Below are 14282 nucleotides of genomic sequence, written 5' to 3'. Positions count from 1 at the left end.
AGTAAAATAATTTTGTCATAGAATTTTGGGAAAGGTTTTAATTTCTATCACTTTAAAACAGAGAGAGAGGGTGTGTGTGTGTGTGTGTGTGTGTGTGTGTGTGTGTGTGTGTGTGTGTGTGTGTGTGTGTGTGTGTGTGTGTGTGTGTGTGTGTGTGTGTGTGTGTGTGTGTGTGTGTGTGTGTGTGTGTGTGTGTGTGTGTGTGTGTGTGTGTGTGTGTGTGTGTGTGTGTGTGTGTGTGTGTGTGTGTGTGTGTGTGTGTGTGTGTGTGTGTGTGTGTGTGTGTGTGTGTGTGTGTGTGTGTGTGTGTGTGCACATACACACTCAAGGGAGTGCTGAAAAGTTTCTGGCTTTAAGGTTATCGTGAAAGGCCTGGATAGAGGCCCAAGCTTCCAAGTTCTTTTACAGGGTTTAGAATGTCAGCTGTTAAGGAGTTATGTTGCCTGCACACACATCCATGCACCCAATAATGTATTACCTAGTGTGTGTGTGTGTGTGTGTGGTGGTGGTGGTGGGGAGATGCAGATAGATGACTTACTTGACTGTGTTCTCTGATGCCATATGACCACATGGACTGAAACAGTATGTTGGAGATCCTGCATCAACGTAAAAACTAAGTTCAGATCCAACCTCCAGCTTTATAAAAGGACTTTCCTGAAACAGAAAACATAGGATTCATAGTTAGGCTACAACACGTATATCGAGCAACTCTCTTTTCTGCTTTTTCTGTCTTGCAAGTTACTTGGCAACCTCACTGGTGCTGGTGGCATGAAAAAAAAAGCACCCAGTACATGCTGTAAAGTGGTTGGTATTAGGAAGGGCATCCAGTGGTAGAAGACACACTCTGACTGGCCGGAGGGTTTAACATAAGACACTTGCCCAAGGTATTTCATAGTGGGACTGAACCCAAAACCATATGGTTGGGAAGCAAATTTCTTAACCACACAGCTACATTTGTGTATATAGCATATCATGGCAAAATCACAGAGATGGTGGACATTGGTGACATCAAAAGAATTATCTATCAGAAAGAATAGTCTTTGTTCAAGACCAATAAATTGAAATAAACAGAAGTAAAAGAGATGTCAAATATATATATATCGATACAAATTCATGGTCCTACTGCATAGCACCTTGGGCAAGTGTCTTCTACTATAGCCACAGGCTGACCAAAGCCTTGTGAGTGGATTTGGTAGATGTAAACTGAAAGAAGCCCATCGTATATATGTATGTGTGTTTGTGTGTCTGTGTTTGTCCCCACAACATTGCTTGACAACCGATGCTGGTGTGTTTACGTCTCCATAACTTAGCGGTTCGGCAAAAGAGACCAATAGAATAAGTACTAGGCTCACAAAGAATAAGTCCTGGGCTCGATTTGCTCGACTAAAGGCAGTGCTCCAGCATGGCCGCAGTCAAATGACTGAAACAAGTAAAAGAGAGAGAGAGAGTAAAGAGTATATATATATATATATATAATTTTGTATGTGACGTATCTGTGTTTGTCCCCCACCACTGCTTGACAACCAGTGGTGGTTTGTTTACATCCCTGTAACTTAGCGGTTCATCAAAAGAGACCAATAGAATAAGTATACCAGGCTTAAAGAGAAAATTAGTATTTGGGGGTGGATTAGTTCGACTAAAATTCCTCAAGGTGGTGCTCCAGCATGACCGAAACAAGATCAAAGATATACACTGCATGGGGGGTGGGGAAAGAATAGGACTGTATAGTCATGGATGGAACGCTTTTGATCATAAGTTTGATGGTTGATGGCTTGACTTAGGGCTAAACAACACTAACAGCTCAATTTAAATCAGTGAAATAAAATAAAGAAATGAAAATGGCCAGTCTTACTTTTAAACAAAGTGGACATGTCCTTTTGTCGTCATCATCTTTCTGTCCCCACGTGTGTCTTCCATGCACGTGTCCACATTTAATGTATACAAATGGTTGCTTATCAAGTCCAGGTGTAGCATGAGACTTGCTAGGCAGCACCAATGTGGTTAGACCAACTGGACACTGTGGACGGCAAGCATTGATTTCTTCCACCAATTTATTAAATTCCTGTTCGTTCTGATGAAAAAGGCGGGGGAAAGAAAATGAGAAAATTAGAGATAAATCATTGAAGAGGGTGAGTGGGAGAAAGAGAGAAAGCAAGAGAGAGAGAGAAAGCAAAAGAGTGAAGAAATGTGAGCGAGAGAGAAAAGACAAGAAAGGGGGGAGACAGAGGATAGTGAGAAAGGAAAGAGGAGAAAAGGAAGAAGAGCAAAAGGGAGGGAAAGTAAGAGAAAGCAAGAGAAGGAAAGAGAGAAAATATAAGAGAATGAGAAAGGAAAGTGAGGGAGAGAAAGATAGAGACACAATTGAGTGCAGACATAGCATCATAATTGTGTGTGTGTGTGTGTATGTTTATTTTCTATTTGTATTTGTAAAGCACAGGTTGAGCAACTATGATGTGTTTACATTTACTGTATACAATATACCCCATGGCTCAATAATTCTGACATATGAAGATCAGTGGAATATTAAAAAAAAAAGTTTAACATGTAAAACAGGTATTGGCTGGCAACAGGAGGGGCATCTAAATGTAGATAACTACCTCAATATTTCACTTGACTCATGCCAGTTTGGTAAACTATGTGATTACTTTTTTTTAAAAATTTCTTTTAGAGAAATCATTATTGTTAGCACTGTTGCCATGCCAAAAATAGGTATTTAGATTCACTGGTACCATATTCCTGGCTATAATATCTCTTAACCACATATATCCACTCAAAATTTCATTCCCATAACAGTGGAAAGCTGTTTTATATACCAACCTGTTTTTTTTGTGGAGGAAAATCTTTTGAAAATATCTTTTGTCGAAGTATGTTAGGTTTATTATGAGGCATTATGACTTTCAGAAAATAACATTTTTTGGTGGGTAATTAACATAATTATGGGAATAGCTACGAAATTAAATTATGCAATTAAAAGGTTAATTCTTTTTTTTAACTGTAGTTCAGCTCCATGGTATAAAAGACCCACATACACACATTTTTCTTTCTTCATGTAAGCATGATAAAATACAGAATACACAATTTTCAGTGTTAAGAGTCAATGAACTCTCAAGTGGAACCTGCTATCAGCCAGGCATACTGCCGTAAACAGGTTCATGTGAGGTTTCTAGGCAAAACGACAGTAGTAAAGCTTGAAGTCATAATTATGAGGTTGGAGGCCAATAGTCTGGTCCCATAATGTCACAAAGGAAATAAAAAGAAAAGACAAAGGGATAGATAAGTAGAGACTTAAAAAAAAACAATCTCAATAAAACTTACTGGTGACGCATGCAAGCCTGAAGCGGAGCGCCACAATAGTGTCACCCCACACAAATCAATCAGTGTGCCATCGTGTAGGACATTGTCGGCATTTAGCATCTGGTAAAGGAGAAAAAAGCAAACAAAAAAAACTTTTTAAAAACTATGAAAATTATAATATAAAAGGCATAAAAAAAATAATGGTGAGGAGATGGCATGAGAACTGTTAACTCTGCAATACAACCATATGAAATGACAATATTATCATTGGAACATAAAAATATTAAAAAAAAGTAAAAAATGAAAGACCAGTAAAATAGTTTGCTCTGCTCAATGCAGTAAATAAAACACTTTCAACAAACTAGCGAGGAAGCTTCTATATTGATTGTTGAGGACAATATATCTGGTTGCTATATTGAGTAACAATCTTATTGTTTGGAAAATTAGAACCATAAGATAACATACGTAGCAGTTCAACCTTGCTGAACCCTTTGGATACAAACCTACCCCTGATCTACAATACAAACTTCCTGCTTAGAAGCAATCTAAATACATTGCATCAAAATTTCATGCTAATTCTGTTCAAAATACCAGCTTAATAATTTATTAAATTCTTCATTATTTTCAGAATTAATTGAAACAAAAGTAGTGTATTCCAATAGAAAAAAGGGTAATGAAAAGGTTAATGTAGCAGCTTAATCTCCCACAAGAACATTTGTATAAGTGACACGTAACTGCTGGCATATTCTCCTGCTCTTCTATAACACCATTTGTATAAGTGACAAACCATCGTCAGCTTTCTCTCCTGCTTTTGCAAAACAGCATTTATATAATGCTGTTATTCTCTCCTGCCTCCCAGATTGCAAGAAAGCCATGTCTTCTGCCTTCTTGTCATGAGAGTTTCAAACAACATCCCACCAATTCCTCTTCAACCAAGATGGCTCTCCATTTTCTCTGTACTTATCTCCAAAACTCAAAAAATCACTTGCCATACAATAATTATGAGGCAAATCTTCCTTAAGTTGACAATTGACAAGTCCCTCAACCTCTTGGGGGTTGTTGGGGCACTGCAGCCATGCAGCGTATCTAGGGAAAGAAGGCCTGGCAGAGCCCATCTCTCTTCAGGCTAAACTCGTTTATACAACTGAGTGGACTGGAGCAACATGAAATGAAGTGTTTTGCTCAAGTACACAATGGATTGCCCAGTCCAGGGATTGAAACCACAATTTTACAGTTGTGAATTCAACACCCTAACCGACATGCCTCCACTAGTGGACTGGAGCAACATGAAGTGAAGTGTTTTGCTCAAGAACACAACACATCACCTGGTCCAGGAATCAAAATTACAGTCTTACGATCATGAGTCCAACACCCTAACCACTAAGGTATGCATCTTAAGTTACTATCATAAAATATAGCTGAGATATTCAGCTAAATAGTGTTTCATCAAATGCCTGCTTGATTAGCATGTACCATCATCATTTTAACATCCACTTTTACATGCTAGCAGGAATTAGATGAAAATTGTTGGGGCAGCTTTTCTATGGCTGGATGCATTTTCTATAACTAACCATCATGTTTCCAAGCAAGGTAATATTTTCCCCAGTTCGCCAAACACAAACCACAAAACGACCAGGAATGTTTACCCAAAGATTTGCAAATGAACAACAGCACTTTTGTGATATTTGGTTACAATTAGCACATGATATCAAGACAGGATTTGGGTACATATACACTCACACACGTATGATGGGCTTCTTTTGTCTACCTGCCATCCATTCATGAGGCTTTGATTGACATGGTGATACACAAAAAGACACTTGCCCAGGGTACTGTGCAGTGGAACTGAACCCAACACAACAAACTTCTTAACCACACAGCCATGTCTGTGCGCACACACACATATACAAATATATATATACCTGATGACTTTTCAATGGGTCTGCTCTTGAGTTCCTAGCACTGTAAATACCTCCACCAACTGACACTTCATACCATGTGCCAGGCTTGGAAGCAGGTGTGAACCCTTCCGTTGGGCTCATAATAAAAACACCATTTGTCGTTAGCCCGTCAATCTCTTCGCCTGAGTGCCATTTAACTGCCTTCTCCTGAAAAAAAGTAAAAAAATTGGTTTCAAGTAAAGATTAAAAACCATACTAGCGTTTCTTTTTTGTTTTGTTATTATTCGCTATAAATTATATAAATTATTCAAGGGACATAACTTCAATTATACACCTAAGCATATAAAATAACTTTTTGCGCTTTTCCCAATATTTAAAACACTTCAATGAAGCCAGCAAAGTTAAACTAGTCAAGAGGCATACTGAACATAAAGGGGCATAACCAAGTATAACAACATTCTGTGCGAGACCTAATTATGCCATTCACTGCCCGAATATAACATCTTGCATAGTCACAAGACCTAATTTGTAATACGGTAACACTCAATACTCTGTTACCTCAAAAGGATGAAAGCAAAGCTGACCTTGAAGGAATTTTAAAGAAATGTAACTAAATGATACAGACTTTGTGATGCCCAACAACTTACCAGTTCAGCAGAATATTGGTTTTGAATTTTGGTACAAGGCAGGGCGAATTCCGGGAATGGTTAAGTCGATTATATCAACCCACAATGCTCAACTAGTACTTATTTTATCATCGAAACGATGAAAGGTAAAGTCGACCCTGGCGGCATTTGAACAAAGGACATACAGACGGACAAAATGCCGCCAAGCATCTTGCTTAGAGTGCTATCGATTCGGTCAAACTAAAGTTTGAGACCCGTTAACGGAAAAAAAAACCCCAGCCTGCTAGGTGTTAAAAACTGTGTAGAAAACGAATATGGAAAAAAAAAAATTGCCTAAATGAACGTGGAGGGGGGAGGACTTTCGGAAAATTCACGAGATCTGGTTTTTCCTACATAACTTTCAGGAAAATGGATATATATTGATGAAATTTTATAGAAAAACAGTTCAAATGGTACAAATTACGATTATAAAAACATTTCTGGAGAAATTTTTCCGAGGGTGTGGGGAGAGGACTGTCGAAAATTTCCCCAGAAATGCCTTTATAATCGTAACTTGTGCCATTTGAACGGTATATATATATATATATATATATATATATATTTATTATGATTGACCGTTGACTGAACACTATTCAATTTTTTTTCTCCGTGTTTTTCTCCTTGTCTCCATATTCTTTCTGTTGAAGAGCGTAGCTCGAAACGTCAAAGACTTTCCGTATTCCCGAGCGTCATACTAATATATACTTTTGTTATTTACACCGCCTGTCCTCGTCTGTTGTTATTATTTGTATATTCTCCCATATATATATATATATATATATATATATATATATATATATACACACACACACACACACACACACACACATATATATATACATATTTATATTAGGTGCATATAATAAAACTCATACTACTTCTATTTGCAACCAAATTTCCTTTAAGTATGTAATTTTTAATGACAAAAGTTGCTTTCATACTGACCCCTAGGAATATGTTGCGTGCACCATCGAAACCGGCAGCAAATATTCTGGAAGTGTACGGCGGGTTTCTTTCCACTAAGATCCGACAGGCAAATCGCGATATAGTACTTTGAGTTACCTCCCCATTGTAACGTCTTTGGTTCGCAGGAACCGTATCCATGACAATGAAGTCGATAGGGCTCTCCCCTGAGCGACCAATCTGGAATAAATAAAAATATAAATAAACATTTTTTTTTTTACTGCTTTACAACCATTTTTCCCCACATTTGAAACTTTTTTTTTCTGTGTTGGAACAATTGTTTTAATATGTGGATATCAAAACTCAATGTGGTTGCTGAACCTACCAAAAATAGCAGCCAAATCTCCTTTTGAATCATACTACCATCTTTAACCCTTTAATATTCAGATTGTCATATCTAGTGAGATGTAATGCGTATAGAGAACAGTTTGACTAAAGTGCCAAGAGAACCAAGTGGAAGGAATTTGTGAATGAGAAATAGTGAAGAAGATATAAAGGAGGAAAAGGTAATAAAAGGCTGATCTCAAGAAGTTGAAGCTCATGAAAAGATACAACAAAGTCCTGCAGCAAGTGGGGAGATATGATGGACTTATCCAACTTGTGCAAATATGGAAAAAAAAAACTGACATTAGAAATAATGATGATGATAGTATACATTGATATGGTCATTTCACACATACATAGTCATATGTCATACAAAGTTTTAAATTGCAGGATATCTTAATCAGCAAACCCTTTTATGGAAATGCATAACTATTTCAGAAACTAATTTTCAAACCAGGAAACACTTTAGCCTCTTCAAAAGCCCAGGCTAGGATATTGCTGTTGTTACACACAAATATCCAAACAATGCCATTTGACAGACTTTGGCAAATTTTTGTTCACACACGTATTTCAATCGTTGAGCACACAAAGATGCTTTCCCTACCACTCTTTTGTAGTTGCATATCTTCTTCATGCAGGCTAACCTCATACACTTATCTATAATACTCCCTCTATAGTGGTCTCAACTCTCAGATCTCACACCAGACACTTTCTTTGCTCCTTTCACCCTAAAACTTTACTCCCTTGAAACTCACTTCCCTACACATGTTCACACTAAACATGAATGACATCAATTTAACCAACCTGGGAGACACTTTAAAAATTAGAAGAACTGCCTCCACTCATCTGAAAGGCATATATAAATAAAGACAGGACCCTTTAGTCTAGTCTAGGATATGAGACTCAAGGTAATATTTCACATGGCGAGATATGTTTTCCATGGAAGACTTGAAACAACATTGCTTGTATGATAGAGATATGGGTTAACATTTAGTTTAGCTGATTATTGTTTTCAGAAATATAGTCACGAGTGCATGAAGATGGAAATTTTAGTATTTCTGTTATAGGAATAGCAAGAGTTGATAATTGTTTTATTTTGTGTAGCATGTTTCAAGGATTGCATAACTGCAGTTACTAGTTAGTGGCAAGTTAGAGGTTTAGAACAAGCCAAAGTTAAGAAAGAAGGCAGATTTAGTTTTAACATCATGAACAATGAAGTGATGGGCGATTTTGCACTCCAACAAATTCTAAGAGTGTACCGAGTAACACCTAATCCGAATACACCGTCGGGAATGTCACCTTCACAATTGATGTTTGCTAGAAAGGTCAGATCTGTTTTTGATAAGATGATACCAAGTGAAAATAAAAAAAGGCGAACAACAAAAATACTTCAAGTTAAGTGACAAAGCTTTTTTTAAAACCTATAGAAAGGGTAAAGAAAGCTGGGAGGATGGTGTAATAATTAAACAAATTGGAAGAATGATATTCCAGGTAAAAGGAAAAAAATGGTGAATACAAAAGACATTAACCAGCTTAAGAAAGGATTCACAGAAAAAACTGTAACGTGAAATGAAATCCCTACGGAAGTATTGTACAACACGTTTGAGGTCTCAACACCCAATCAATTTGAAACTAGACATTTCTGCCTTTCCTTCATTGGACACTAAACTCTGCTTGGGAAGACCTGTTGAGGCAAGTGAAATCAAATCAAATTCGCAAATTCGATGACTGGCACCTATGCCAGTGAAGCACTAAGAGCACCATCTGAGTGTGATCGCTGCCAGAGCAGCTGACTGGCTTCTGTGCTGGTGGCACGTAAAGATCACCATTCGAACGTGTTCGTTACCAGCGTCGCCTTACTGGCACTTGTGGCACGTGAAAAAAAACATTCGAGCGGGATCGTTGTCAGTGCCGCTGGACTGGCTCCTGTCCAGGTGGCACGTAAAAAACACCACTTGAACGTGGTTGTTGCCAGTACCGCCTGACTGGCCCTTGTGCCAGTGACACATAAAAGCACCCACTACACTCTCGGAGTGGTTGGCATTAGGAAAGGCATCCAGCTGTAGAAACTGCCAGATTAGATTGGAGCCTGATGCAGCCATCTGGTCTGCCAGTCTTCAGTCAAATCATCCAACCCATGCTAGCATGGCAAGCGGGCGTTAAACGATGATAATGATATATATATATATATATATATATATAATTGACAAGCCTATTTGCATTTCAATAGCTTAAAGCTATCTTCAAACAGAAGTAGAAGAAAAGACAAAGACGTAAAGCAACTCAAGTGAACTGTGCTACTTTCTTAAATGAAGGCCCACTGCCCCACTTCATGTTTTTAATGAAAAGGTGTGCACCAGTACCAACCTCATATTTTCTTTTAACCATCAAGAAAATTACTGGCTCAAGTACCAATTACTGTAACACTGTTAGTATTTTGTAAAGACATAAACCAGTTTCTTTCTTCCTTTTTTTAACAAAGAGAAAAAAAGAAAAAGGAAAAAGAAAAAATAGGTTGTTATGGACTTTGAACTTATTTTTAAATAAGTGAAATAAAATGTCTTGTTCTTGATATATCTTATACCTTTTGCTGGTTTCAGTCATTGGACTTCAGCCATGCTAGGGCAACACCTTGAAGGGTTTAGTTGAACAAATCAACCCCAGTACTTATTTTTTCCCTTTTTGTAAGTCTTGTGCTTGTTCAATATGTCTCTTTTGCCAAGCCCACTAAGTTACAGAGATGTAAACAAACCAATACTGGTTGTTATATAGTGTTGAACAAATGCAACATAAAGATTATAAAATAAAAGGGAAAAACAGAAAAAAGAAAAAACTTTATGCCAAATGCTATTACTGGTTTCTGACACCAATTGGTTCAAAAGCTAGAGCAGTAGATGAGACTCTTGAATCAACAACAATCAACATCATCACTCAATCAATCAATCAATCATCATCTTTTAATGTCTGTTTTCCATGCTGTCATGGGCTGGATGGTTTGACAAGAGCTGGTAAGCTAGAGGGCTGCAGTAGACCACAAGTTGTCTGTTTGGCATTGTTTCTATGGCTGGATGCCCTTCATATCACCAACCACTCTACAGAGTGCACTGGGTGATTTTTACTTGACACACAAGCACAGGTACTTCTTTATGTGATGTCGGTATGGGTGTTTTTGTATGCGACACCAGCACAGATGCTCTTGTATGTGACACCAGCACAGGTGCCTTTTTGTGTGGCACCGGCAAGGGTGCCTCTTTACATGGCACTGACACAGGTACTATTTACAAGGCATTGGCATGGGTGCTGTATATGTGGCATCAGGATCGGTTCCTTCTTACATGGACAACATGGGGTGTTTGATTCTACTTAGCTTGCTGTGTCTTCCCAAACACAGCAAATGACCAGGTGTCTTGGGCCCTTGTCATCTCCTCAACCCTTGAGAGAAAGATACAACACTACAGGAAAGATATTGAGCTAAGAATGTGGAAAATAAGTGGGGGGGGGGGGTTTGTATTGTATTGTGTTAAAGAGGAAACGGATGAGAGAAGGATATTCAACAAGAATATCCTGTAAGAGTTGTATCAATAGAAATGTGGAAAAAGCAAAACATATCAGTGCTTTAATCATTTCTTGCCACTAGACCACCATATATGAACATCACATCCAATTTCATTCATCAAATAGTATTAGGATTGTCTACGATGACATCACATGAAAAATAGGACTAAATGCTCTTAAGAGAACAATACACTATTGTTTGGTCACGACTCAAGTGCTTATTAATAGGGATTGGTATTTTCAAGATAAATTAGGACATTTCCTCCCACTTCTTTTACTACCATATTTCTGTTGAAACATGCTGCCTTTATATTTCTTTATATTTCTGTTGAAACATGCTGCCTTTATATTTCTTTATATTTCTGTTGAAACATGCTGCCAATTAATTTTGAAGATGTTACAGAAATTTCATAAAATAATTTTACCGTTCAATTAACCCTTTAGCATTCAGATTATTGTATCAAATATAACACTTATTTGTCCACATTGTTTCGAGATTTCGATTGTATGACTGTATATGTTTTAGACTAACATTGTAGGGTAGGTGTGAGCGGCTGGATCTGGTCAGTTTGAACATAAAACAGGAAAAATATTTTGGCCACAAATAGCCGATTTAAATGCTGAATGGTTAAGCTATTGTTTGAAATGTAAATCAGCATGAAATTTGATGGAAGGCTTTAATTTCAATCACTTTAAAACATAAAATCTGTATCATGGAAAGAAGCGAGGTCTGAAGCAGGGACACAACTCCAAAATATTTACTGCTTTGTCTAAACTATGGCAGCAATCTGATGACAATAGATACTCATGATGTTAGAGGTGATTGTAATGATGGTAAACTTGGAAATTTAAAACCAAACATTAAAAGACGTACATAAACAGCAACAGCAGCAAGAATAAGTCCAATTCCTGATCATCATCACCAGCTGAGTTATTGACAGCAAAATTAGTTGGAACACTTCAGAAAGGTAAAGAAAATAAGTGAGTTTTTTTTTTGTATTGTGTTAAAGAGGAAACGGATGAGAGAAGGATATTCAACAAGAATATCCTGGAAGAGTTGTATAAACAGAAAGAAAACAAAAGAGAGAGAGAGAGTAGCAAGCCTTTGTATAAATGTAGAATTTGAAATCTATTACAAATGTTCACTGAACCACTCAACTAAATGTAGGATATATGAGTCATTACTGTTGTTTTCAAGAAAAATTCAGTTATTTTTCTGAGTTTATGGACTCATCGTTTGTCACAAGGGCCTAGAGCAATAACATTTCATGGATAACGGACACTGCAGAAAATGCTATAACCAGGATAAAAAAATCATAAAGGTTTTGTAATAATTCACTGTGTATGGATGAGGACAGCTGTGTAAAGAAGTGCTGTGGAGGGAACCTGTGGAAGAGGTAGACCCAGGAAGATACAGGATGAGGTGGTGAAGCATGATCTTCGAATGTTGGGTCTTATGGCAGTGATGACATGGAGTGGCTGAGAGCTCTGGTGATATGGTGTGCTTGAGAAGACACATCAGGCCAAGTGAAATTGTAGTTGTGGCCATGTTGGTGTCATGTATATGACACCTGTGCATTATAGTCTTGGTCGTTGTTGGTGCCATGTAAATGGTATCTGTGAATCGTAATCATGGTCATTCGCTGCCAATACCATGTACATAACACACGTGCATTGTAGTTGTGGTCCTTCGCTGCCAGTCTTGTGTAAATGACACCCATGCATCATAGTTGTGGTCGTTCATGGTACCATGTAAATGGCACTCATGAGTCATAGTCACTGTCAGTGCTATGCAAATGGTACCCGTGCCATATAAACGGCACCCACCCGTGAATCATAGTCATGGTCATTGCCGGTGTCATGTAAATGGCATCCATGCTGGTGGCTTGTAAAAGCACCCATTACACTCCTGGAGTGGTTGGCATTAAGAAAGGCATCCAGCTGTAGAAACCATGCCAAATCAGACTGGAACCTGGTGCAGCTCTCCAGCTCCAGTTAAAATTGTCTAACCCATGCCAGCATGGAGAGCAGACACTAAATGATGATGATGATGATATATATTATTTCATCATCAACAATTTAACATCCACTTTTGCATACTTACATGGACTGGACAGAGTTTGAGGTAGATTTTCTACAGATCAATGCCCCTTCTTGCCACCAGTGGCATATATATATATATATATATATATATATATATATATATATATATATTCAATGCAATTTATTCAAGAGTCTTTGAAATAAGATGGTTGAGAAGATAACATATTGAAGAGTTGCTGCCTCATGTAGTATGGGTAGAAATCCAGAGAATATATATATATATATATATATATCACATCATAATGTATACAAACATAAGTTTGTTTTTGAAGCGTTGAAATGTATTGTAGAACAAGTAGAAAGATAATTTTTTCCCAACATGCAAATACTGAACAGTATATATAAAGGATAAAATCCTTTTAAGAGCAGAAAAGTTTGCCAGCAAATTTTTCTACTCTTAAAAGGATTTTATCCTTTATGTATACTGTACAGTACTTATGTGTTGAAAAAATTTATCTTTCTACTTGTTATATATATATATATGTGTGTGTGTGTGTGTGTGTGTGTGTGTGTACAGTCTCTATGGCCACGCCTATGTATCTTTGACATCCATCTCTTTCTCTCTCTTGCCCTTTCCCACCCAGCGCATCATCTCCATATTTTCTGATCTACCTACATGTTTTAACAGGCTGCTCTTCTCCCGGCTTCCTTAACTACTCCTCTTTCTTTCACAACCACCCGTTACACTGATATTTACTACTGACCATACCTCTGCTCTTGTTCCATTTACTGCATTCACTTCTACATCCGTCTACAACCATCTGTTGCTCTTCTCTCACACGCTAATGAACTTATGCATCCACCCTTCCCCAATTCTGTTCCCATTCTCTCTTATAATCAACTTCTTGCATGTTGAGGGTATGTTCTGACACTTTGTCACCACCATCACTGGCTTCTTTTCAATAACTCACACCCAGCCTTATATAATGTAAGATATCTCTATAGCGAGATCTCTATTTCTCACATACTTTAGCTGTTCAACACCTGGCATAAAGCCCTCCTCCCTCTTTTCTAAAACTCTATTCAGTCGAGAGGTCTTTGTCTTGCAAGTTTCTTAGTGACCTCACTAGTGCTGGTATCAGAAAAGGTGCCTAGTACACTCTGTAAAGTGGTTGGTATTAGGAAAGGCATCAGCCATAGAAACTATACCAAAACAGACACTGGAGCTCAGTGTAGTCCTCCAACTCACTGGATCCTTGTCAATCTAGTCAACTGCTGATGCTAGCATGGAAGACGGATGTTAAATGATGATATCTTATACACAATGTTCCACTCCTCTCAGTAAATCAACAACATGGCCACTCCTATGCATTAAATTTTGCCAAGACTGAATTCCACTTTACTAAGTGTGCCTTGCTGGGTAAGACATATATCTTATTCTTCAATGTTGAGCAGTCAGCTGTAGGAATGTCACTGAACAGCAAACAATAGTTCCAACACAGGCAAATACTGAAATAAAGGCAAACAGAATAATCCT

The 14282-nt window shown here is 37.8% G+C and overlaps 1 protein-coding gene across 2 annotated transcripts in view; it reads right to left on the bottom strand.

Moving 5' to 3' along the window:
- LOC106880928 (protein pellino) overlaps nt 1-14282 on the bottom strand; it is a 120631-nt gene that overhangs the window by 3238 nt on the left and 103111 nt on the right. For both annotated transcript variants that reach the window (XM_052971538.2, XM_014931099.3), the window contains exons 5-9: nt 6806-7003; nt 5217-5402; nt 3316-3414; nt 1853-2071; nt 539-654 (exon numbers count right to left, since the gene is read on the bottom strand). In XM_052971538.2, the coding sequence (XP_052827498.1) occupies nt 539-654; nt 1853-2071; nt 3316-3414; nt 5217-5402; nt 6806-7003 (818 nt within the window). The remainder of the gene's footprint in view (nt 1-538; nt 655-1852; nt 2072-3315; nt 3415-5216; nt 5403-6805; nt 7004-14282) is intronic.

Source organism: Octopus bimaculoides, chromosome 11 (assembly GCF_046866305.1).
Source record: "Octopus bimaculoides isolate indiv1 chromosome 11, ASM4686630v1, whole genome shotgun sequence".
Taxonomy (NCBI): domain Eukaryota; kingdom Metazoa; phylum Mollusca; class Cephalopoda; order Octopoda; family Octopodidae; genus Octopus; species Octopus bimaculoides.
The sequence above is the reverse complement of the archived record's forward strand: the minus strand, read 5'-3'. Positions and strand labels throughout refer to the sequence as shown.